At 49.5% G+C, this 25761-nt stretch overlaps 1 protein-coding gene across 2 annotated transcripts in view; it reads right to left on the bottom strand.

Annotated features, from left to right (window-relative positions):
* TCOF1 (treacle ribosome biogenesis factor 1) overlaps nucleotides 1-6948 on the bottom strand; it is a 38017-nt gene extending 31069 nt beyond the window's left edge. For both annotated transcript variants that reach the window (XM_065873587.1, XM_065873588.1), the window contains exons 1-3: nucleotides 6841-6948; nucleotides 4374-4429; nucleotides 1388-1539 (exon numbers count right to left, since the gene is read on the bottom strand). In XM_065873587.1, coding sequence (XP_065729659.1) covers nucleotides 1388-1539; nucleotides 4374-4429; nucleotides 6841-6948 — 316 coding nt within the window. The remainder of the gene's footprint in view (nucleotides 1-1387; nucleotides 1540-4373; nucleotides 4430-6840) is intronic.
* Between the last annotated feature and the right edge of the window lie 18813 nt (nucleotides 6949-25761).

Below are 25761 nucleotides of genomic sequence, written 5' to 3'. Positions count from 1 at the left end.
AGCCCGTTCCTACGTAGAGAGAAAGTGTATAAAACCACCCTGCCCCAACCGTTATCAACTTGTGGCCAATCTTATTTCAACTGTCCCCCCGTTCGCCCTTCCCTGCTGAGTATTATTCTGAAGAAAACATCAGACATCATACCATGTGGCCCACAGATATTTCAGCATGTTTCTCTCAATGAGGACTCTTAAAAAGTATAATTAGAATTCCATTATTAGAGCTTAAAAATTTATTAATATCGAGTAGCCCATCAGTAGGAAATTTTACAATTTTTGTTTTAAATAGTGTGTAGGTATGGACGTAGGCAAGTATGGATGTCTATCTGTATGACTTCAGATACAAAGGAGAGCACTGTAAGCTACCCTCCAGGAGATACATTTAGGGAGTGGAAGGGGAGCCGGCGAGGCGAACAGGAAACCTCCCACTTTTATTCTGTATGCTTTTGTACAATTCACAGTGAACTTGCTTTGCATTATAATTTTAAAAGATTAAGCAAGGTATAAAATGCATATTCAGTATGATCTCAAGTCTTTGAAAAAACATGTTCAGGAAAAATAAGTGGAAGAATAATTTGCCAAATTATATGTGGCAAGAATATGGGTAATTTTCCCCTACCTTTCTGAAAAGTAATTTTCACATATTCTATAATGAATACTCCATAACAAAGCCTGTATTTCTTTTACAATCAGAAAACATATTTAAAAATTAAGAAATTATCTTCTATGTAAGTAAAAACCAATAATGCAAAGAAGAACGATAATTCCTCTGTGGAGCTATGACCACTGTTGGTTAAAGTACAAACTGCCCTGAGAACATGGGGAGAAGGGGCTGTGAAGGCCTCCCCGGGTCACCCCTGCCGACACCCTGAAACCTGAGTGCCCGGGACGGCCTGCCAGTGCTAACCTGCACACTTCCAAAATAACAGGAAGATCGGCAACTCCTGAAGCAGCCCGTAAGCACACAGAAGAGGTGCCCGCCAGCTGCCCTCTCTGAAATCTCTCTAGCAGTTCTTCTGAAAATGTGGGCTTCTTTCTATCTTTACCAGAATCACCTGGAGGGCTTGTAAAAATGCAGCTCCTGGGCCCCACTGGAGGGGCTGACTCCACGTACCCCAAATTAGACTGTAAGGGCCCATCCATGTTTTTGTTCACCATTGGATTCCTAGCCCCTGGGACACGATGTCTGGCCCAGAGGAAGGGCTCAAATCAAGACTGAAATAGGTATGTGGGACCCTTCCAACCTTCCCTCTAAAAGGGCCGGTCCTCTGAGGGCTCACTGAAGGAGAAGCTGGAGGTGGACCCTCCCCTGGAACAATCCAGTATACAACAGCCTGTTCCTGAAAGGTGCAGGGCGCTGAGCTGAGCCCCCGGCACACAGCGCTCTTACTGGCTTTGGTGCTTCCTGCTTCTGCCTCCTGCGCCACCTCCTCCTCCTCTTCTGAGCTCTCGGAGCTGGTAATGGGGTCTGACACGCGGGTCTTCTTGGCCTGCAGGGCTGCATCTTCCTCTGCCTTCCGCTTCTGGCCAATCTCCGAGGTTCTGCAGGACAAGGGTGACTGGCTAGTTCAACCGGGTGACAAGGACAACCCCAGGAGAGTTGAAAAGGAAGACCTCCCCACATCCTCCCTGCCCCCAAAGGAAACGTGCATGAAGAGAGTTTAAACAGTGATGAAACACAGTGTTAGATACAATTTTGTGTTCTGCATTTTCACTCATTTCATCGTATTTTTACAATTGTCTATGAGTCTTCAAATATTCAGGAAGGGTGGACAATATTATATAACAGCTGCTAAGAGTCACTGAGCGCTAAGTGCCAGCACTATAGACACTTCACAGCACCATCCAGGCTCCTCCCTCCTCCAGAACTTGTGGCACCTGCAGTGCCCTCTTCCTGGAAGAGTCTGCCCAGGTCGGTCCCTATTGTCCTTCAGGCCTCAACTCGAATACAGCCTCCTCAGAGAGGCCCTCCCTGATCACCCCCCCTCCCCTAAGACATTCTCTGCCCTGCCATCCTGTTTCATTTTCTGCAGAGCACGTTCCTCTCTCCTGTTATTTTATCTACTTCCTGCTTGAAGCCCCCACTGCACAGCCAGGCCCCTGGAGAGGAGGGCAGGCAGGAACCTTTTCCAGCTCCCTCAGTACCTTGAGCACATAGCATGAGTCTCACGGGCAAGTGAGTTGCCCAGAGTCAAAGAGTAAGTCTCAGGCACTGGGGAGGATAAGCACCCAGATGGCTGAGTTGCTGGAACTTTCGAGCATCATCTCCCCTGACCCCAGCCTCCTGCCCCGAGGGAGTCACTGTCTGTGCCCCATGTTCTCCAGATGGGACGGATGCTGCTCTGCCAGTTTGGGATGTGCTGCTTGGGTCCCTTGTTCCCAGGGAATCTTCTGCAAAAACAGGTTTCATTTACTACATGTATCAGTTCACTCTGCCTCTCTCCTCCCAACAGAATGTAAGTTTCACAAGGGCAGGGATTTTTCTCCAGTTTGTTCCCAGCTATATCAAGAACAGTTCTGGCTCACAGTAAGTGCTCGATAAATACGGAGGTGAGTGGGGGTGGGAGGGGGATGCCTCCAATGGCTAGGTTTAGCACTTTACCATTATTATCTTCATTTTACGGATGGAGACACACTTGGGGAGGCCAAGTTTGTCCAAGGTCATACGGCTAGTTGCTGGGTTTGAACCACTAGGTTAGACTGTGAGGTCCTCATCCCAGTCAGTACTCCTCACCCACAGAAGGGGCTGGTGGCGGGGAAGGGTGTGCGCTGCGGCTCACTGAAGGAGTTCTCTGGGGAAGGAAGTGCTGTGCAAACACACAAACACCTAGGCAAGTGGGAAAGGAAGTGGGGGTGTGCCCTGTGCTCACCTCAGCAGCAGAGGAGAGCCAAGAACTGAGGGTTGATAGGGCTCTCAAAGACCTTAGCTCTCTACTGGAAGCTTGGATCCCTTCCACACCATGCCTGCCTTTGTTTACACACCTCTGACGACAAGGAACTCACAACTCCACTGTAGCCTACCTCATTTCTGGAGAGCTCTGATGACCCACCGCTTTTATTCAGAAGCTGAAACCTGTCTTCCTAAAGCAAGTACATATGGGTCCCACTTCAGTCTCTCGGGCCCCAGAGAACACCCCACTCCCTTTGTCTTCAAAGATGTGCATACAGAGGTCCCTTGCCTGCCCCTCTGACATCTCTTTCCCATCCCAGACGGTTCAGTATTCACTATCATTCCTCATGGGACATGACTGCAGGTCCTTCACTCCCGTAGTTGGCTGTGGTCAGGCCAGTTCATGGAGAGAACGATTATCCCTCCTTCATTTTCAAACCATTCCTCTGCTGATATGTCCTTAGATTATTCCCCTCCTTGTTTCCCAGGTTTTACAGGCATTTCACATTCAACAGGTCGTTGAAATCTTTCCCTCCAAATTGGGTTCCTTCCACTCAGGTGTACAAGTCAGACACCTGGGAGTGGACTAGACTGCCTCTCCAAACCATCCGCGGACCCTCATCTCATCCTCTCACATTCCTGGAATCTACTGTCTCCCTCCCATGTTATTACTGCCTCAAGCTCCATCAGCTCTTGCCTAGATAATGATATCCACAGCCTCAACTGGCTGTGCCATGCTGCAGTGATCTCACCACTCTGCTTCACCCTTCCATGGCTCCCACGGCTCTTGGGGCAAAGACACAACTGCTCCCCATGGATGATCAGGCCTTGCGTGGAGTGGGCCCTGCCTATGGTCCAGCCTCGTCTGCACTGTGCCCGCAGCTACAGGCCTCAGACCAGTAGTTCCCTCTGCCAGGTACGCTCTACTGGCCCCTCCACACCTATTGCCTCGTTCACTCCCCTACTCCCTGCAGCTCTCAAATCAAAGGTCACTTCAGGGAAGCCTCCCCTAAACCCCCAAATGAGGCTAGGCTAACCTGTTTAGGTAGTTTTGGCACTGGGCACCTCTTTGCATAACCCTTACTACCACTATAATTTTACACTCATTTGTTTTTTCTGAGGTGTGCTTACCTTCCTGGACTCCAATGTCAGCTCCAGGAAAAAAGGAACCATGTATGTCTCACTCATGACAATACCTTTGTACTTAGAACAGAGCCTGGCATTCAGTAGTTACTCAATAAATGTTTACTGATTGAATGAATAATAAAAGCTGCTGAGAAGCTTTTGTCCTTAAGAGGCACTGATCACAGCTCAGTGTCCTCTCCATTACCAGACACCCGTATCTGTGACCTGGCTTCCTGGAGGTGATAATAGTATCTACGGTGGGCTATGGGGACAGATCTTAGACCAGATTAGTATCCTAGCTGATCCCAAGCTGAGGGCTTGCAGTGTCCCTGCTGTACTCTCTCAGTCCCATTAGACTTACTGTTGCCAGTGTGTATAGATGTCCAGAAGGGTTACAGGTTGAGTCAGGAAACTTTTCTGCAGAGAAGTAAAGAGAAAGCAGCAATCAATCCCCCAAGCACAGTAAGGGTCCTCCTTGGGCCCCACTCTCACAACGTCATGATCTACAGAGAGGTGGTTGAGAAGGGGGTCTTTCTGCTCTGGGAAGTATGTCTGCTTGACCCTTCCAGTACCACCCAAACCTTCCAGAGACAAGCAGGGCAAGTATTTCCAGCTAAAACCTTTTAAGACAACATGTTGGTGAGGAGTACCTTTGAAGATTAGAGTTGGAATGTTCCAGGCTAGCATTTATCCAGCCCCCAGCCTCCCTGGCACTCTCCAGGCTTAGGTGCCACGAGACAGGGCTTTTTCCACCCCTGACCTTTCAGAAGGCTTTCAAAAGCCAGGCTGGTCAATCTCCCCAGGACAGTACGAACCACAGCCCAGACACCGCGCTGTCAGCTCACCCGCTGGGAAGAGACTGGAACCAAATGGTGCCAGTCCTTTGGTAGAAGCAGAGGCCTTTGGAGCCAAGATCAGAAGCCTATTCTCTCTGCAAATATCAAGAACCTGGGGTGTCAAGTGCCCCAAGGAGGCTGAGTGAGTAATGTGGGGCAAGGGCAGTGCCGGGGACTTAGGCAGAGTGGTCAAGAGGGTGCACCTGGACTCAGGCATAGCGCCTGTGTTAACTGGATGGGCTACTCTCTTCACCTCTTCAAACTTCTGGTTCTTTCTTTCTAACATGGGGATAACAGCAGTACCCACCTAAGATGTTGCTGTCAGGCCTGATCGAGACCATCTAGTCAGTGCCCAGCACAGGAGCCAGTAACATTGAGACTGTAACTGACAGTAATTGAAAGTGTCAGTTTCACTCTCCTCTACCCCTGGCACACTGGCCTCCTCACTGTCCCTCAAATCTGTCAGGGCACCCCGCCCGCACAGGGGCTTGCAATTCCTTCTGTCTGGAATGCTCTCTCCTGCCAACTCTACGGCTCACTCCCTCACTTCCTTCAGGTCCTTGCCCGAATGTCACCTTCTCATTGGGGTTTCCTGACCACCCTATATAGATAATTTAACTCTGACATTCTTTATTCCCCCACACCTGCCTTATTTTTATAGCTAGCACCTACCATCACCCCACACACTGTATCATTAACTTTAAAAAAAAAAAAAAATCAGTCATCGTTCGGCTCCTGCTGGAACGTGTGCTCCATGAGGGCAGGATACTTTTGCTTAGGTAAATGCCCCAAAGCAGATGGGTATTCTCCTTCACCCCCTGTAGCTGTTAAGTCATGTTAACTGGAGTAAGAAGGGCTACCGAGGTCCAAAGAAAACTGGAAAAAGCACAGGTAATGTCATAAGGCCCATCATCCTTTAGTTTCTCCAGGAGGTCCTGAGAGCAAGCATCATGACCACAGCCTCCACCACAGCCAAGGGGTACTGATTAACCAAGTCAGTAGCCACCATACCAGCTTAAAACTTCCCCGTGGCTTACCACTGCTCTTCAGATGAAAACCAAAGTAAGCCAACTCCCTGCCTCTGTCTCCCCAGGGACCTCTATCACCCTTGTACTCCATACTTCAGTCAATTTTCTGGGGCAGTACATATGCAACAATTTGCACCTCTGCTTGGAATATCCACCTCCCTTCTCTCAGATCTCAAAGCAACATCCACTTCCTCAGGAAAGCAACCCTGGATATCCCTGACGAGGGCAAGCTGCCATTCTTGTCTTAGCACCCTATGCCTCTCGTTCTCGGCACTTAATGCAGTGTTAAGTGTACAGGTGCTTTTATGGTTCTTTGATTTATGTCTATCTCCCCTACCAAATTCAGACTGTAAACTCTAAACAGTGAATTGAGGGACCGTGCTCACTATTCTGTCATCAGCACTCTGACCGCCAGATTAACAGCTGCTCAAAGAACGGATGAAGTGAAATGACTGCACCACGAGTTCGAATCCCAAAGCTGTCCGACTCAGTACAGAAGGGCTGCTAAGGGCTTGAGCTCCAGCTCAATTAAGGGGCTTCAGACCCCCTCTCTTGGCGCTCTTTCGCCCCACCAGAGCTGGTCGCAATCCACCTCTCAGACTCGCAGCAACCTTCTCGCCCCAGGGAGCCGCGCCGAGCCACGTGGCCCGAGACTTCGGAAACTTTAAACTGCCGCTCCCAGGAAGGGGGTGGAGGTAAGGGGCGCGGGAATTATAAAGCCCTGAGCGTCGTATCTCACGTTCCAGCCCGCCCACTGCACAGACAGGGAAACTGAGGCCCATAAGAACTGGGGGCCGCAGGGGTGGGGAGCAGAGGCTGAGCCTCCTTCGGCACCCCAGGCCGCGTCCCGGAGCACCGCGGGTATCCGGCTTTGGGCGCCCTCCAGGCCGCCAAGGGAGGAGGCACGGGCCTCCTCTCTTCACATCTTGCACGCGGCCCTCGCACACGGCCCGGGCACGCTTACCTGGCCGCTCTGCTCCTTCACTTCCCGCGCCGCGCGCACAAAGCCCGCCTGCAGCAGATGCTGGTAGATCAGGGGAAGCAGCTCCCGCCGCTTCCTGGCCTCGGCCATGCCCGCAACCCCCGGCTTGTCGGCTTACCTGCACGCCCCCCTCAGTCCCCGCCCGCCACTTCCCTCTTACCCTTAGACCTCGCGCCCCCCACTTCCGGCTCCTCCTTCACCCGCCGCGCGGCACGCCGGAACATGTAGTCTTATCTCCAGGAGTGGCCGGCCCCTCTCCGGTGGGTGTAAGGGGCGGAGGCAGGGAGGACAACGAGACCGCCCATTGGCTGGGAGGGCGTGGTCAGACCCGGATACGCCCCCTGGGCCGGCCACGATTCGAATGACTTCCTCTTAAATCCTTCGGACTAGTTCCTGGAGATTTGTCTTCCACTTAGCTGTCTGACAGCTGAGGTCAGGTTTTACTCATCTCTGAACATCCTAATCTCCAGCTCTCTCTAGACCCGAACTTGCAGTTACCCACTCATTTATTCATTTCACAGGTGTTTTAGAACCCATAAACCAAGTACTATTTGTCATTGTTCATTCATTCACTGAACAAATACTGAGCACCATACCTTGGGCTAGCGCTAGGCTAGGATTGGGGGATAAAAAGATGAATAAGATATGGCAGCCGCCCTCAAAGCTCATAGGGAGGAGAGAGACAGTCGGTAACCAAGCAACTATGGTTCAATGTCTTCCGTGCATTGTCCGGGACAGATACAGCCTGTGGGAGAAAGAAGGAGGGGCCCCTGACCCCAGGGAGATATCTACGCTTAAGCTTAAAGATGGAGTAGGAATTTCTAGGTGCAGAGGAGAGGGATGGCATCCCACGCAGAGGGCACTGCATGAGTATAGACGGGAGAAACCACTCTGGTACAGGCTGGGAAACCCAGATATAAATCCAAGTCTGTGCTGCTGGGCTGTAGAGTTGGAGGGTTGAGGGAACGAGTGAGGACACAAAAGGATGGAGAAGTTAGCAGGGCCTACTGCACCCCCTCCCCCCAGCCACAGTTTGCACCTTTGCTCCAAGGATAATAGATAGTCTCTGACGGATTTTATGCAGGAGGGTGACCTGGGTTTATGTTTTTAAAAGATTGCTATGACCAAAGCATGGAAGATGGATTTATGGAGAACAAAACTGGACGTGAGGGTGTTGTAGTTGTGGAGGGGAGGTTGGCAGGGAGAGGGTGACCTAGGCTGGGGAATATTTGAATCAGCTATTCTTAACTTCATGGATCCATCGAGAAACTGGAGACAGCACGAACCTAACCTTTGCTGTAGAAAAATTTGAAGTGTACAGACACATGACGTTTTGCATCCAGTTTTAGGACATGGATAAGCACATACCTGAACCTCCTAGGCTTAGGAACTGCTGCTCTAGGAAGAAACAGGGACAGGACCAGGTGACTGATGGAATGTGATGAGAGAGACTAATTTACATTCAGCTATTTAGCAAATATTTATTGAGTACCTACTATTGGGGATAAAACTGTCTCTACCCCAATAGAGCTTATAGTCTAATGGGGGAGACACAAGCTAAACAAATAGTCATACAAATACATTGTTACAAACAGTAGTAAGTGCAGAAAGGAAAAGGATAGTGTTTTCTTATGGAAGAATTGGAGACTTCCTTGGTGGCGCAGTGGTTAAGAATTCATCTGCCAATGCAGGGGACATGGGTTCGAGCCCTGATCCGGGGAGATCCCACATGCCGCAGAGCAACTAAGCCCGTGCGCCACAACTACTGAGCCTGTGAGCCACAACTACTGAAGCCTGAGCGCCTAGAGCCCGTGCTCCACTACAAGAGAAGCCACTGCAATGAGGAGTCCGCGCACCGCAATGAAGAGTAGCCCCTGCTCTCCACAACTAGAGAAAGCTGGTGTGCAGCAACAAAGATCCAACGCAGCCAAAAATAAATTAAAAAAAAAAAAAAAGCTATACTGGAATCATGCTGCCTGTGTTCAAATTCCCACTTTGCCTCTTATTAACTAGGTGACCTTGGGTAAGTTACATAACTTCTTGGTCCCTCAGTTTCTTCACCCATAAAACAGAGATAATTATAATTTCTACCTCATAGGGTTGCCATGAGGAGTAAATGAGTTCTAAGCAGAAATGCACAGAAGAGTTCCAAAGAATAGTACTGCGCTTGTGTGTACGTTAGCCATTACTGTGAAAGCATTTGACAGGATGGAGGGACCTATCTCTTCTTGGGGAAGGATTCCCTAAGGAAATGATCTTTGTGAGGAGATTTGAACTATATGCAGGGGAGGATGGGGTACGGGGAGAATCCTAGGCAGAAGAAAGAACCTGTGCAAAGGGCCTGAGGCAGAAGTTACAGCTAGAGAAGAGGTGAGAAAAGGCCTGTGTAACAGGGCCAGAGGGAGAGCAGGGGGATTGGGGAGTGCAGAAGGTGGGCAAAGGATCTTTCTTTTCATCCTCCGAGTGATAGGAAACCACTGACAGTGTAGGCCCAAGAAGGACAGGATGACATTTGCATTTTAATGTGACCCGTGTGAATGCCTAGTGGAGAGTGGGGTAGTGTGTGTATGAGTAGCTGCAGGATAAGTTAGGGTTAGGAGTACGGGCAGGCATCCAGGGAGAATATCACAGAGGTGGTGCTGGTGGCAGTGCAGTTGGAGAGCAGTGGAAGGTTCCAGTTATCAGGAAGTAAAATCGTCACAGAGATGTGTGGGAATGGAAGATAAGGGAGAGACAGTGTCAGGATGGACTCTGAGGTTTCCCTGCAAACAGGCAGGCAGTAGTTTTCACTGAGATGGGGAAAACTGGAGACCACTGGGAGGCGGTGTTGGGTGAGCGAGGATGGGAGGGTGTGGAGGGGGACGTGAAAAGTGCAACTTCCACTTTAGATGTGTTGAGCTTGAAAGGCCTTTGGGACACTGAGTGTAGATGTTGAGTAGGCGCTTGGAGGCCTGGGTTTGGAGGCACATGAGGATGGGAAGTTGTCAGGAGACAAATGATCACGAGGCTGTGGATGAGGGCTGGATTGTCCAAAGAGAAGGTGCCCCAGGATGGAGCTGTGAGACACACCACAGGTTAGGGTCTGTGCAAAAGGAAAGTGGGAGGAGTCAATGGGGAATGCTCTGAGAGGTCAGAAGGATGTGGATGGAAGCAGCGGCTTTGGTTAATGACAAAACATGGGCAGATGCTGGTGGCTTTAGGGAGCACTCTTTCTGCAGAGTGATGAGAGGGTCAGATGGCAGTGGGTCTGATGAGTGAAGGAGGGGTGAAGGAGGCAGTGGGTCTTTTGAGAAGTATTTGTGTGAAGGGGAGGAGAGAGATGCTGTGACGGGGTCAAAGCATATGTGGGGGTGGGGTGGGGAGGTGTGTTAGAAGGTGGAAGAGACCTGAGTTTGTTTACAGGCTGATGGCAGATCAAGGGGAGAGATTAATTAAGGGTGTGGGAAAGAGGGGAGATAATAAGCGAGCGATGTTCACGAGCATGTGCGAGGGGATGGAACCAAGCATGTAGGTGGAGAGGTTGGTCTTGGAAAGGAGGAGGGATGACTTCTCTAGAACCAAAAGAAGGAACAAAGAGAGGATGGGTGCAGATGTAGATGTAGGTTTGTAGTGGGATGTTAAGGGAGGTTTCATCTTGAGCTTCTATTTTTTCTGCAAAGTGGGAGGCAAGGTCTTCTGCTAAGAGTGAGGAAGAGGTGGTGAGGAGTTTGAAGGAAGGAGGAGAGTGTGCATTCAGACGGTTGAGGAGCAAACTTGCCCACAAAATCCCCAAATGTCCGACAGTGCTGACAACCCAGTGTGTCCTGTCCCGTTGGCTGGGTGATTTCCCCCACCATGGGTCACCTACCCACGTGCAAACAGGGGAAAGTACTTGGTGGGTTTTATCCAGGCCCAGGGCTTTGCCAGATGGGTGGGGAAAAGGGCAGAGCATTCTAAAGTGTTGGCAAAAGAGATGCCCAATCTTTCGGCCCTGGGAACTAGGCTGGGCAGGGTGGAAAGTGAAGACAGATGGGGTCCATTTTCAGGGAGAGAGTGGAAGCCTTCACGGACTGGGCAGCCACAAGGTCAGTAACCAGGAGCCTGAGCTCAGGGTTGGCAACTCGAATTGATGACCGTGCCCTGGTTACTGACTGGGTGGCTGGTAGGGCTACTCACTGAGACAGTGAACATTAGGAAGATAAAAGTGTTTTTTTTTTTTTTTTTTTTTTTTTTGCGGTACGTGGGCCTCTCACTGTTGTGGCCTCTCCCACTGAGGAGCACAGGCTCTGGACGCGCACGCTCAGCGGCCATGGCTCACGGGCCCAGCCGCTCCGCAGCATGTGGGATCTTCCCGGACCGGGGCACGAACCCTTGTCCCCTGCATCGGCAGGCGGACTCTCAACCACTGCGCCACCAGGGAAGCCCGATAAAAGTGTTTTTACCCCTCCAAGAACCAATTTTCATCCCCTTGGGACATTATGGCCCCAGTTGAGAATGCCTGCCTTAGTAGAATGTAAGTTCCCTGAAGGCAGACTGGTGGTCGGCTTGTTGCCCACATTATTCCCAGCCCCGGTCCATAAATACTGGCCAGTGCAAGGGTGGTTACAGCCTGTCTCCTGAAGAAGAGAGGAGAGCAGAGCAGGCAGGTCACACACCATGAGTACAGACCTGGAAGCAGAAATGTGGAAGTCTTCTAGAAGACAGTGGAGAAGGAACTGGGTCTTCCATCCTTGGCTGACCTTGGAAGAAATGGAGAATTGGTATTAAATTAAAAAACAAAAACCAAGCCAAACCAGGATGATCTAATACCTTTGGTCTGGCAACAGGTTGTTGGCTTTGTTCCTAATGAAATTCATTTTAGGCATTTATGGTTTATCCTTGGCTTCCGGGAGGCAGCCTCTTCTGTGGGCAATTTCTCTGTTTCCTTGATTTTCCAAATCATACCCTTCGCCGCATTGCCTTGGGGCTCAAGCACAAAATCAAAACATTAAACTGATAAAATATAACATGGCAACAGTTAAGACAGCAACAAACAAAAGAGTGCATTAAAAAAAGAGCAAAACAGCAAACACAAAACAAAACAAAACACACACAAAACTGGCCTCAGAGCATTTTTCTACCACTTAGAAAAAGATGTCTTTGTTAGTGTTAGAAGCCAGAAGCTTCCAGGCCACTCGACTGTGAGCGCCTCTCGGGTAAGCAGTATGCCTTAGTCATCTTGAATTCTCGAGCAGGGCACTCAGGAAATGAGTGGAGGAAGGACTGTCCATAGAAGGAAAGGAAGCTAAGCAGGTAGGGTTCTATCCCTTTCTCTTCCCAGCAGGAGTGGCTCCTGCACAGAGGTGGGAGGTAGCTTGATACAGGGGAGAGGTTACTGGGCCAGGAGTCAGGAAACTGCTTTTTTGGCCTGGCTGTACTGTGTGACCTTGGTTTAGTCTCTTGCCCTCTCTGATCTTCAAATTTTCTTTTCGTTGGAGAAGCTGGACAAAAGCCCTTCCAGTACAGACACTCTCAAGAGAGGAGCCCATGTGGGAAGACTGCCTTTGCCCCCAGCACCCAAAGTCAGCCCCTTCATCCACTGTGAAAATGGATTCTCCCTGGCCAAGTCACTTGGACCAGCTGTGTTTCCCACAGCTTCCTTCTCTCTCCTGGGATGACAATTCCTCTGTTTCTGTTTTCTTCAATCCCACTGGAGATTTTTTTAAAATTAATTAATTTTTGGCTGTGTTGGGTCTTCATTGTTGTGTGCTGGCTTTCTCTAGTTGTGGCAAGCAGGCGCTACTCTTCATTGTGGTCCGCGGGCTTCTCATTGCAGTGGCTTCTCTTGTTGCGGAGCATGGGCTCTAGGCGCGCAGGTTTCAGTAGTTGTGGCATGTGGGCTCCATAGTTGTGGCTCGCAGGCTCTAGAGCGCAGGCTCAGTAGTTGTGGTGCACGGGCTTAGTTGCTCTGCGACATGTGGGATCTTCCTGGACCAGGGCTCGAACCCATGTCCTGTGCATTGGCAGACAGATTGTTAACTACTATGCCATGAGGGAAGTCCCCACAATGGAGTTTTTAAAGGTTATAAAAGATTGAAAAGTTATTACTGCAGTAACAAATAAAACAATTCATAGATATATAAAGACTGAGTTAATCTTCCCTTCTCTCATCCATTCCCAGCCCACTCCTGAAACCGAGTGAGGCCCTTTTGTCCCCAGTTTCTTGTCAAGACTCCAGCCTCCATGACCTTCCCTGAGTTCCAAAGGGCAGATTCGGGGCTTCCCTGGTGGCACAGTGGTTGAGAGTCCACCTGCCGATGCAGGGGACACGGGTTCATGCCCCAGTCCGGGAAGATCCCACATGCCGCGGAGCGGCTGGGCCTGTGAGCCATGGCCGCTGAGCCTGCGCGTCCGGAGCTTGTGCTCCGCAATGGGAGAGGCCCGCATACCGCAAAAGAAAAAAAAAAAAAAAACAAAGGGCAGATTCGAACAGTTGCTAATCAAGTTGCTAATCCTTCTTCCGCAGCTAAGAAACCACCTGAAGAAAGATTAAAGGAACCAAAGGGACTACCCTGGTGGTCCAGTGGTGAAGACTCCCATTCTGGGACTTCCCTGGTGGTCCAGGGGTAAAGAATCTGCCTTACAATGCAGGGGATGTGGGTTCCATCCCTGGTCAGGGAACTAAGATCCCATATGCCGCGGGGCAACTAAGCCCACATGTGCCACAACTACTGAGCTCGCCCACCTCGACTAGGGAGCCCGAGTGCTGCAAACGACAGAGCCCACGTGCCCTGGAGGCTGCGTGCCATGACTAGAGAAGAGGAAACCCGCACTCCACAACTAGAGAGAAACCCACATGCTGCAACGAAGGGCCTGCGTGCCACAACTAAGACCATACGCAGCCAAAAGTAAATTAAATGAATAAATAAATAAAATACATCTTAAAGAAAAGAAGAAGACTCCTACTCCCAATGCAGGGGGCCCGGGTTCGATCCCTGGTCCAGGAACTAGACCCTGCTGAAACCAAAAGAAAAAAAGATGAAAGGGACGGGAGAAGCTCATGATTAGGAGACCGACCACCTGAGACGTGATGAAGGGAGTGCAAGCCCTCCTCACCCCTAATCTTGTCAGAGACCCCACCATTGAACCATTGTTTTAGACCCCTCATCAGATCCTCCCCGGTTGGGACACGTAGTGTTTCGAGGCAGGAGCCCCCCTTTGCCTGGCAAAGTAATAAAGCTATCCTTTTCTACTTCACCCAGAACTCTGTCTCTGAGCATTGATTTGGCACCGATGTACAGAGAGGCCGAGCTTTCGGTAACATTCCCGACCCTCAACCCCTCCCTTCCCCAATCCGTCTCAGGGACCTAGTGTCAGATCCCTTCACGTCCTTCTTCCTCGCAGACACAGACATCCTTCACCAGGTTTCAACCCCCTTTTCCGTTCTCTCTTCTTTCTATTTTACAAAAGGGGATCATACTAAATGCACAAATCCGCAACTTGCTTTTTTTCAGTTAATAGCATATTAGAGCCATTTCTCCGGATGTTTGGATCTGCCATGGCCTTTTGAGTAACAGTAACAGCTCACATTTGTAGAGTGGGTACCATGAGCCTCTGCTGTGCATGCTAGGCGACATATAACTGGTTATCAGCCCTGTTGATAGATGAGGAAACTGAGGCTCAGAGAGGTCAGGGCCTCAGCCGTGCAGCCGGTGAATGGCAGCATTCGGACAGGCTCCAGCTGCTGAGCGCTCTTAACCATTCCCCCGTGGCACCACTGACCGACAGAGGCAGGAGATAGTGTGATATAGGTTAGTCCCTTCTGGTTGTTTGGCTAATACAACAGTGCCGCTCAGAATAGCCTAGTAAATACACTCGAACAGACCAGAGCTTTAATTTTCATAGGGTGGAATCAAAAGGGGGCCAGAGGAGATGAATATGTTTATTTTAATAGCTAAAGCCAGATTAACTGCCAAAAGGGTTCTAACAATCCAGTCTCGTCGGCATAATTTCTTCTTTTTTTTGACTCAAATACACTTTATTTATTTATTTTTAATTTTTTAATTTTTTAAATTTTTTTATTTTTTTTGCGGTACGCAGGCCTCTCACTGTTGCGGCCTCTCCCGTTGCGGAGCACAGGCTCCGGATGCGCAGGCTCAGCGGCCATGGCTCACGGGCCCAGCCGCTCTGCGGCATGTGGGATCTTCCCGGACCGGGGCATGAACCCGTGTCCCCTGCATCGGCAGGCGGACTCTCAACCACTGCGTCACCAGGGAAGCCCGGAATTTTTCTTTTATACAGCAGGTCCTTATTAGTCATCCATCTTATACACATCAGTGTATACATGTCAATTCCAATTTCCCAATTCATCCCACCCCCCACCCCCACCCCCACCCCCTGGCCGCTTTCCCCCCTTGGTGTCCATACGTTTGTTCTCTACATCCGTCTCTCTATTTCTGCCCTGCAAAGCGGTTCATCTGTACCATTTTCCTACGTTCCACATATATGCGTTAATATGTGATATTTGTTTTCCTCTTTCTGACTTACCTCACTCTGTATGACAGTCTCTAGATCCATCCACATCTCTGCAAATGACCCAATTTTGTTCCTTTTTATGGCTGAGTAATATTCCATTTCATACATGTACCACATCTTCTTTAGCCATTCATCTGTCAATGGGCATTTAGGTTGCTTTCATGACCTGGCTATTGCATAATTTCCTCTTTATGTGGTTATTTCTCAGAGCCGAAAGGATCCTTGGAGGGCATGGAGCCCAGCTCTCCCTTCTTGCCCATAAGGAAACAGGCCCAAAGGTAGGAACTGACTTGGAGAAGTCCCCAGTGGGGTCGAGGCAGAGGTAGGCCCTGTCCCTCTTTGCCTGGACCATTGCCACATTGCTCTTCCCTCCAGGCAACCTCTGCCCTCATTCTCTTCTCCCCATCACTCTCCCTTCCCCTGTGTGTTCTTCACACTCCATTTGGCATGGCACCACTCTGCTGCTTACCAAACCTTCCCCAGATGAACCACTGACCATGGGATCAAATCACAGTTTCCTAATCGGCATTCAGGCCCATCCTGGTCTGTTCATCCTTCAAAACCAAGTACAAATGCCACCTCCACAATGATGCCTTCCCTGACTACCCCAGCTTCTCATCTCAGCACCATCATCCGCAGCAAGGCCCCCCTCTTCCGGCTGCTCCTTCCAGGAGGAGCCACATTGCAGAAGAACGGGCCAGGAGGGGGCAGTGCACAATCAAAGAAGGTCTCCCTAAAGGTCAAGGTCGCCAGGGTGCCTGGGGCCCACTGAGAGCCCTGTGGTGTGTACTCCTTAGTCTCTCCAGTGTGGATGCCTGTGGAAAAATGAGGTTCCACCCAGGACTGTGACCTGTGGCAAATGCCACCTCTGCCTGCACCTCAGTTTGCATCTCTGTAAACAAGAGAGATGGACAAGTTTAATGTTTCTGAAAAGTGCGGTGACTCACAGAATGATTTCAGGAGATACATAGATGGACATTTCAAAATGGAAATCATTATGTATTTATTTTAAAGTGTATTAGGCAAAAAATAACCAGCCCATCAAACCTGTTATTTCACAGGTATCATTGCTTAGAGTGGGGCTAAAGTAGGCATTCAAGTAAAAAAAAAAACAGTGAGTCAATGTCAAAGAAAGTATCAATTAAATAATAGTACAGGTGGTAAGACAGCCGTGAATGGCTGCAATTGAGAAAACATTGGTCTGCCTCTGACATTCTAGTTCTAGAATTCTGTGATTTGCGGTGACTCCTGCCCTCGCCCGGGTGTGGAGGGAGGGAGGAGAAGAAGGAGCTCTCTCTAGGGGCTGGGGTGCTGGTTCCTGGGGGTGGAGGGGCAGGAATTATGCAGCTGGGCCGTATCCCTACCACCAGCCCTTCCTCTCCCCATGGAGGGTACCAGTGCTTGCCCCTCTCCCCGCCTTCTTCCTCAGCTTTCCTGCAGTTACTAAGGAGTGGGAGGCTGAGAGGGGCTGCATTCTGGAAGCTCATCTGCTCCCTCATTCTCACCCAGCACCCTGTTTGGCATAAACTATTCAGGGTGATGATTAACGAGGATGCAGGAAGGCACTGGGGGTGGGGAGAGAAAATAAAGTGATGTGGGTAGAGTTTTCTCACAGACGTGAATGTCCAACCTGGAATGACCGTCTAACGATTCCCAGACTTGCCCAGGCATTGGAATCACCTGGCGATTCACTAGAAAGACTATTCCAGTGCCCCACCTCAGGCAATTCTGATTATGGGGCCCCTGCATCTGCATTTTTCAAAGCTCCCCAGTAAATGCTGATGCTTCTAGGTTTGCACCTCCCTCAGTGTACCTGGGGAGACACTGAGGCTCAGAGAGGTTGTGTCACTTACCCAGTAAATCAACAGCAGATGTCCTGACTCCGAGCTCAGTTCTTCCCACTAAGCGTCCCTTGCTGAGCCTGGTCCACTGTTAGCAAAGAGAACTCCACTGACAAATGTGGTGCAATTCATCTGAGCCTTCTTTGCCTCTGAGCTTCTCAAGGACTTTCCACAGAAAAGAACATGCTGTGTGAGCAGCCATCTGCTGAGAGGGCCGGAAGAGGTGGTGAGGGGTGGAGGAGGGTGGCAATGGAGGGGACGGCTCGGAGATGCGGGCTCCTGTCTGCAGTTGCCAGCCTGCACAAGTAGCCTGCTGAGGGCAGGAGCCAAATCGTATGTATGCCACCAATAGTTGGGTTTTCACATGGGATCCTGAAGGAACAGAATTAGGAGCAATGACTAGGAGTACATTTCCGATGGAATTCTCTAACCGTGATCAGTGACCTGAGAGACAATTGACCCTGGAGCAACTGTCCAGCTCCCTGCTTTTCTTTTTTTTTTTTCGGTACGCGGGCCTCTCACTGTTGTGGCCTCTCTCCAGACGTGCAGTCTCAGCGGCCATGGCTCACGGGCCCAGCCGCTCCGCGGCACACGGGATCCTCCCGGACCAGGGCACGAACCCGTGTCCCCTGCATCGGCAGGCGGACTCTCAACCACTGTGCCACCAGGGAAGCCCCCTGCTTTTCTTTATTATAAAATATTTACCATGAAAAATATAGAGACAAATACATACAACTCCTATGTTCCCAGGACCTAGATTGTGAAACATGACATCACAAATAAATAGGAGCTTCTCAGCCTATTCCCCTCCCTCCTGCCCAGAGAGTCACCACCCCATTCCCTGGGGTTGGTGTGAATCCTTCCTGTACATGTTTTCATATTTATGCTACGTATGTATATATTCATAAAACACATAAAGGGTTGCTTTGCAGATTTTTGAAGTTTTCGTAAATGATATAATATTGTACATTGTCTTCTGCAACTTGTTTTCGTTCAACCTTTTGTTTGAAATTTATCCAGTTAATGTGCAGAGCTCTGCAGAATACATCATCACTCTTCTAATCCTTTTCATTGTATGTACCACAATTTATTAATCCATTCTCTTGTTGATGGGTATTTATTTCCAGTTTTCCACTGTACAAACCACACAGCCATGGGCACCCTTGCATCTGAAGGCCGGGCTAATTTCTGCCTTCCCACATCCAGGCTCAGGCAGGCTATTGTCAGACTTCAGAACTTAAGTCACTCTGATAGGGGCTAAATGCCTCCCCTTCATTGTTTTAATTTGTATGTCTTTGATCAGTGAAGCAGAAACGTTTTCATCATTTTATTGGTCTTTTGCATTTCCTCTCCTGTGAATTGCCTCTGTATCCTGAGCCCTGTTTCCCTGGGTTGTTTGTATCGTTCTTATTGATCTGTGACAGCTCTGATCCTGGGTCTGTTTCTACTATCTGCTGCCTGTTGGTGGCTTGTCTTTTCACTTTATTTATGGAGTCCTGTTGCACAAGGGTTTTACATTTTAATATAACCAACAGCACCAATCTCTTCCTCTACCGTCTGGGCTTCTGCGGGTTGCAGAAGCTGAGGCCATTTTTCGGTCATAGCGCCCTTCTTGGGAGGCCCTGGGGTGGAGTGAGAGGTGAGTGGCTTCTCCAGCTGGGCCAACCTGGGCTGAATTCAGCCTGAGAGGTTTATAGGCTTGGTGAACTTGACAGGAAGTTACCTTACCTCTGGGTTCCACCTTCCTCACTTGTAAAATTGGGATGAGGGGGAATTCCCTGGTGACATAATGGTTAGGACTCAGCGCTTTCACTGCCGTGGCCCAGGTTCAGTCCCCGGTTGGGGAACTGAAATGCCACAAGCTGTGTGGAGTGGACAAAAACATAAAAAATAAAAATAAAATAAGGATGAGGACAGTCTTGAGTTCTCTGGGAGGCGGGGAAGAGGAGGGCAGTGGCAGGAAGTACTGAGGCCCCCAGGCAAGACTCACTAAGAAAAGTCTCTGGAGAAGCTGCACCCAGAAGGCCATCCCGTGAGGCTGCCCCATCTAACTACATCTCGGAGTGGGACTGGGTCTCTGGAGGAACTGGGACACCGGGAACCCAGATCTACCAGCCCTGGGTCCCGAGGCATGTTGGCTGCCTCCAGAGGCAGGGATGTGAGTGGAGTGGCATTCCTGGCCTCTCAGGAGAGGAGGCAGTATGCACACCATCGCTGCAGAAAGCTGCCCATTCACCCGTGGCAGCAGGCTTGGGAGAGCACCTGATGGCTCCAAGGAAAATATTTGTCTGGGGGAGAAAGGGCCACACGTGCCTGGTCACTTTCACTCATATGTGACCACATTATGGCCACCAAAACAGGTCTCTTTGAGGCCACAGCAGGGCGGTTACCCCTGTTTCCTCCAAGTAATTCATCCTGGGCACAGCACCCTGTTGGGGTGGGATCAAGCTAGGGGTGGGTGGGCAGAGCCCTCTCAGGTCAGCAGCCTCTAGGACAAGGCCATAGAGCCATGGTCAACAAGGCCAGGGGATGTCTCTCTCTCTCTTTTTTTTTAGGTCATTTAGCTTATCTTTTTTTTTTTAAACATCTTTATTGGAGTATAATTGCTTTACAATGGTGTGTTAGTTTCTGCTTTATAACTAAGTGAATCAGCTATACATATACATATATCCCCATATCTCCTCCCTCTGGCATCTCCCTCCCACCCTCCCTATCCCACCCCTCTAGGTGGTCATAAAGCACCGAGCTGATCTCCCTGTGCCATGAGGCTGCTTCCCACTAGCTAGCTATTTTACATTTGGTAGTGTATATATGTCCATGCCACTATCCAGGAGATGTCTCTTTATTCACCCCACTTACTGACCCCAAAGTACTACCACTGACACCAGCACCACCACAGAGGGGTCAGCCTGCTCAAACGACCAGAGCACCGGGATGGCAGTCGGGAGCACTGTTTACTTTGAAACATTTCTGGAGTAGGTGATACATACACATGATGCAAAATTGTAAATGTACAAAAAAGATACAGAGAAAAGTAAGTCTCCCAGCTTCCCAACCCCTCCCCCAGATTCCCAGGAGGAAGCAATGTTACCGGTGGGTATATACATACATGTATTTACATGACATGGATAGTGGCACATTATACACACTGTGGTAAACCTTATTTATGTTTTCCTACCCTATCTCTTCTTTCCCAGATTGAGGACAGGCAGGAGTGAATGTTCTAAGAACGATGGATTAGTGAATGGGATGGTGGATGAATGAATGATGTTCGACCAGGTTTAGGTCTTTTTTACTCTGTATTTCGAGACCCATCCCTGACCTTGGGAGATTCCCTCCTCCTTCCGCATGTCACTGCAGGTGGGTAAATTCAGGCCTTCTTGACCCTGGCATGGAGCCGTAATGAGGGAACGAAGTGAACCAGGTAGCTGAACAGCTTAATTGTCATTTCAACCAGCAGATGGTTACCAGGGAGACTCAAAGAATGTTAGAACTGGGAGGGGTTTTTCAGCGACATGGAGGCAGCCTGACAGAATCTCAGATTGGGGGCAGGGAGTAGTTCCCCAGTTCATTAAGACTTTAATTTTTTTATGCTCATTTCAATGATAATCTCAAACAATTAAAAATTATATTTTTGGATCATCTGGTTGTCTGTCTCATGTGCCTCATGTTGCATGGCCATGTGACTACACCCGTGTTGGTGTTTGTATTTATGATCACACGGGCACTGGGAGAATCAATGATTCCACAGTCCCCTGAGTAAACCAAGATTTTGAGGTAGATCAAACCGAGAAGGTTCTTATATTTTGTGTCCGCAGACCTCCGCAGTCAAGATCCCTTGCCGTATTCTCAGGATCGATGAGAATGTTTTTAAAGGCATCTGGACGTTACTCTAGTACCAGAAACCCTGGTGAAGACAAGAGGATGCCAGGCAAGGGTCAGGAGTCTGTTTGTGGGTCCTGTCTCTGCCTCTGATTGGCTGGGTCACCTGGACTCTTCTGTCTCTTCGGCTTTAATTTCTCCATCAATAAAATAGGGATCAAAATGCCTTCCTCGCAGGATATTATGGAGGCAAATTGAGACAGTAAATGTGAAAGTTCAGTCTTTATAAGTGTGTTCAGCTCTCTCACTTTACGAAGGAGGGGGATGAGGCCTGAGAAGGTGAAATGACTTTTCCAGCATCAATTATTGGCAGAGCTGGGCTGGGAACTCAGGCTCCTAATCCCACCTGGTGCTTCTCCCACTGCCCGGGGCACCTAGGCCATTAGCAGTAACGGTGTGACTCTAATTCTGGAAAGTGTAGTAATAACATCTCAGGCCTGCCACCATTAGGGCAAACATACTATCTTTATTTTTGTTAAAGAGATTAAATTAAGGAAACCAAACAAATAAATGAGCACATTGAACTCCCCACAGCTATACCTCTCTTCCTGGAGCAAAAACAAATTCTTCCTCAGGCAAAAGGTCAGACAGGAGGTCGATGGAGGCAGAACACCCAACCAAGCACTGCAGTGCCTGACGCTTTGATTTACCAGTTTGCTGGGGTGAAGGGATACTGAGCCAGGCACGTGGGCTTCATTTCAGCACCTGCTATTCTGGGGGAGGCAGTTTCAGGTTCAGGGTCACCCAGGGCAGACTTTGAGCTTCAGAAATCAGGGACCATGTCTGGTCAGTGCTGTTTCCTCCAAACTCAGCTCAGAGCCTGGCATACAGTACGTGCTCAATCAACGTTTAGAGAATGAAGGAATGAGTGGCTTGTGTCACTTTCTTCGTGTCTAAAGATTCGGAGGGGTTTCTCAGAGAAGATTTTTGCACAAATCCCCGTTCAAAATCAAGGAGTTCAGGAAGTGAGGGAGATCAGGGCAGAAGTGGCCTGTGGCCTGGATTTCAGGGATCAGGCAGGTGGTAAGCGGGCGTGAGGCCAGGTCCAGAGGCTGAGGTCAGACACAGCAGGTTGATTGATTGATTAACTGATTGATTTGTTGGATCAAGTCTCTGCTGCTAAGCATGTTCCATATGTCAGGCTCTGGACTGGAGGCTGGGGATCCCAAGTGGAGAAAGTCCTACATCCTAGGAGCCTCCAGTCCGCAGTGATGAGCACACAGTAGTGAAGAAGAGTTTGGGTTTCGGAATCAAAAAGACGAGAGCATAAACCCCAGCTCCACAATGTGTGACCTTGGACAAGACCCTTTACTTCTTCTCTACATGTCAGTTTCTCTCCCTGTAAAATGAGATGAAGACTAGTAACTTGTTCCTCTGCTGGTAAATAAGATACAACCCAACGGCGCGGAACACCTGGCCCAGAGTGATGGCTTAGTATCTGCTATCCAGCATAACCATCTGGCTGGGACTGGGCCCCACTAAGTATGGGCCCAGCTTCTTCCTCTACCCTGAGTCCTGACCAGCTTCTCTGACCCAGCAAGAGGAAGCAGCTCTGATGGGCACCTCTTGTCCGTGCACATCAAGTTATTTATAGTTGATTTGTTATTGTGGTTGTTATTTCTCCTAAGAACATTGATGCTATGAATAAACTGTGCATTTCTCTTGGTGAATGTGGAAAAGAGTTTCTCTCTGGTGTATATAATAATAATAAACAACCAGAAAAATAAGGACACTGAGCAATCGGGATGAATGCTATGGAGCTGGAACCTGGCTTGGAGGTGTTCTGAGAGGCCAGGTGTTAACCGTATAGTTGCTGGATCATGGAGAGGTTGGGGATGTCCCCAGCGGAGGAGCTGGGGCAGCCAGAACACAGGGCGTCACATGGTGAAGGGATTGGGGAGAGACTCAGAGTAGTAGCTATTTACTAACTGGTATTATTTGGTTACTAACACCAACATGGAATTATTTCAAAATTTTAACAACCAGTGTGGTCGAAATGGTTAGCACTGGGCTTCCCTGGTGGCACAGTGGTTAAGAATCCACCTGCCAATGCAGGGGAAACGGGTTCGAGCCCTGGTGCGGGAAGATCCCACATGCTGTGGAGCAAGTAAGCCCATGTGCCACAACTACTGAGCCTGTGTGCTGCAACTACTGAAGCCCACGCACCTAGAGCCCGTGCTCCACAACAAGAGAAGGCACTGCAATGAGAAGCCTGAGCACTGCAACAAAGAGTAGCCCCGGCTCGCTGCAACTAGAGAAAGCCCATGTGCAGCAACGAAGACCCAACGCAGCCAAAAATAAATAACTAAAATAAATTAAAAAAAAAAAAAAAAGGTAAGCACTGGTGTATATACACCTGGGAGTATATATGTCCAGGAGTGGAATTGCTAGATTGTAGGGAAAGTGAATGATCAACTTTATAAAATATAATAGGACTTCCCTGGTGGCGCAGTGGTTAGGAATCCACCTGCCAATGCAGGGGACACAGTTCGAGCCCCGGCCCGGGAAGATCCCACATGCCGCGGGGCAACGAAGCCCGTGTGCCGCAACTACTGAGCCCGCACGCCTACAGCCCATGCTCTGCAACAACAGAAGCCACTGCCATGAGAAGCCCGTGCACTGCAACAAAGAGTAGCCCCTGCTCGCTGCAACTAGAGAAAGCCTGCGTGCAGCAACGAAGACCCAACGCAGACAAAAAATAAATAAATTTATTTTTAAAAATGTATATATATAATAACAGATTGTTTTCCAAATCACTTATCCCCACAGACATTTCCTCTAGCAGGAAGCATCTGGTTGATTCCCATCCTTGTCAACACTTGGTACTGTCAGGTTCCTTATTTTTTTTTCCCAAGGTAGTGGATGTAAAAGGATATCTCATAACGGTCTTAATTTGTATTTCTCGGAATCCTAACGAGGATAAACATCTTTTCATATGTTTATGGGCCTAGAGTTATTTGCTTAAAGGCCCTGGGCCTCTGACACCACAGAGAACATTCTGCTACCTGCCTTGATCAACAGCCAGGTGGAGTGCTAAGAGCACCTGGTGGGAAGCCAGGAGACCTGGGTTCCAGCCTCAGCATGGTCATACTCCCACTCTGTGGACTTAGGCAAGGCATTTGCCCTTTCTGAGCCTCAATTTTACCATCAGCCATGCTGAGGAGAGCCTTATTCTGCTCACAGGTTGGGCAGTGAAGAGATCAAGTGAGATCATGGAAGTAAATGTGCTTTGGGGACTGAAAAATCCTGCAGCAGGCAGGGATACGTATTCCCTCTTTGAAGACAGTTTAAGAAGGCTGTGAAGCCCGGAGAGGAGGAGCAGCCAGCCAACCTCCCGGAAGCAGAGAGCACCAGCTCCAAGGCTTGCATGAATGTCTTCTTCCTTCTTCCTGTCACCACCTCCAGGCACTCTCTACCCCCCATCAGGCAGAGAAGGAACAAGTCCCTTTAACTCATGGCACAAACATCCTTAGGCACTCTGAGGGGCTTTGGGAACCCAAATTCATGCCCAGATTGCTCTAATGTGAAGACGGTGGGCCTCCTGGGGACTGGTCCTTTCTTGGGAGGCCTGCCGGGCAGGCTTGCTAGCAGGTGGCCACGGACTTAGCTGTCCAGGCCAAGTCCCAGAGATGCAGCCACGTGACAGTGCCTAACTCTTACATTCATGGCTCTTTCCTCTGTTCCTTCTGGCCTCACATCCCTCACCTGTTCAGTAGCAGGAAGGTTAGGCTAGACAGGCATTTCTCAAAGCGTGTGTTGTGGAACACCAACCATCATGGACAGTGGTTAATAAGAGGAGGAAAGATTCTGTGACGAATGAAACACTGAGTTAAATTATTTTTGCAGCTAACATTTGCTGAATGCACCAGACACTGGGCTAGGCACTTTGCAAGCATTTTCTCATTGACCTCTTACAACAACTTTCTGAGGCAGGCTGTATGGCTGGCTCCATTTTACAGGTGCGGAAACTCAGCTTTTGCAAGGTTAAATGACTTACTCAAGGTCTCTCAACCGGTAAGTGGTAGAGCCATGATTCAAACCCAGGCGGCCTATTTCCAGATCTCCTGTTCTCAGTCAGGTTGAATTAACAGGACGTGGTGATGGATGACACTGTGGGGGTCTGAGGAAGGGGAGGAAGAATTCACATGTCCTTTCTCTGATTTAGCTCAGTGTCATATAGTAGTGTTCTGGTGGCTGGAGGAGAAATACAATGAAAAAAACCCCCACAAAATCCCACCCCACTCTACCCCCCCAGAGCTTCAGATGACGAGGAAGATTTAGCAGAACACGAAAGCACACTGAGGTGGGTACGGGGAGACAAGGCTTCCTGAAGTGGTCTCTTTTAAGCCAAGACTTAAGGGACCATTAAACATGGGAAGAGGGTGGGAAAAGGGAGCCCCAGGCAGGGAAAATAGCATGTGCAAAGGCCAGGAGCTAAGGCAGAGCATACACATCCACAGACACAGTGGATTGAAGTGGTGGGGACAAGGGAGATGAAAGCCTGGACGTCAGCATCCAGGGTAGTCACCCAAGGCCTTGACTTTGAGGCTTCTAGAGTGGAACTGGGACAAGGGAGGGGAGGGAATTTGAGGAAGTACTGGGGGAACAGTGGCCTGTTAGCTGGAGCTGGGAACATGGGCAGAGGAGTGAGGTTGGGGGTTGAGGGGCTGGTGGTAATGAGCTTGGC

This window comes from Phocoena phocoena, chromosome 3, assembly GCF_963924675.1.
Source record: "Phocoena phocoena chromosome 3, mPhoPho1.1, whole genome shotgun sequence".
Lineage (NCBI taxonomy): Eukaryota > Metazoa > Chordata > Mammalia > Artiodactyla > Phocoenidae > Phocoena > Phocoena phocoena.
This window is presented reverse-complemented; position numbering and strand designations above follow the sequence as displayed.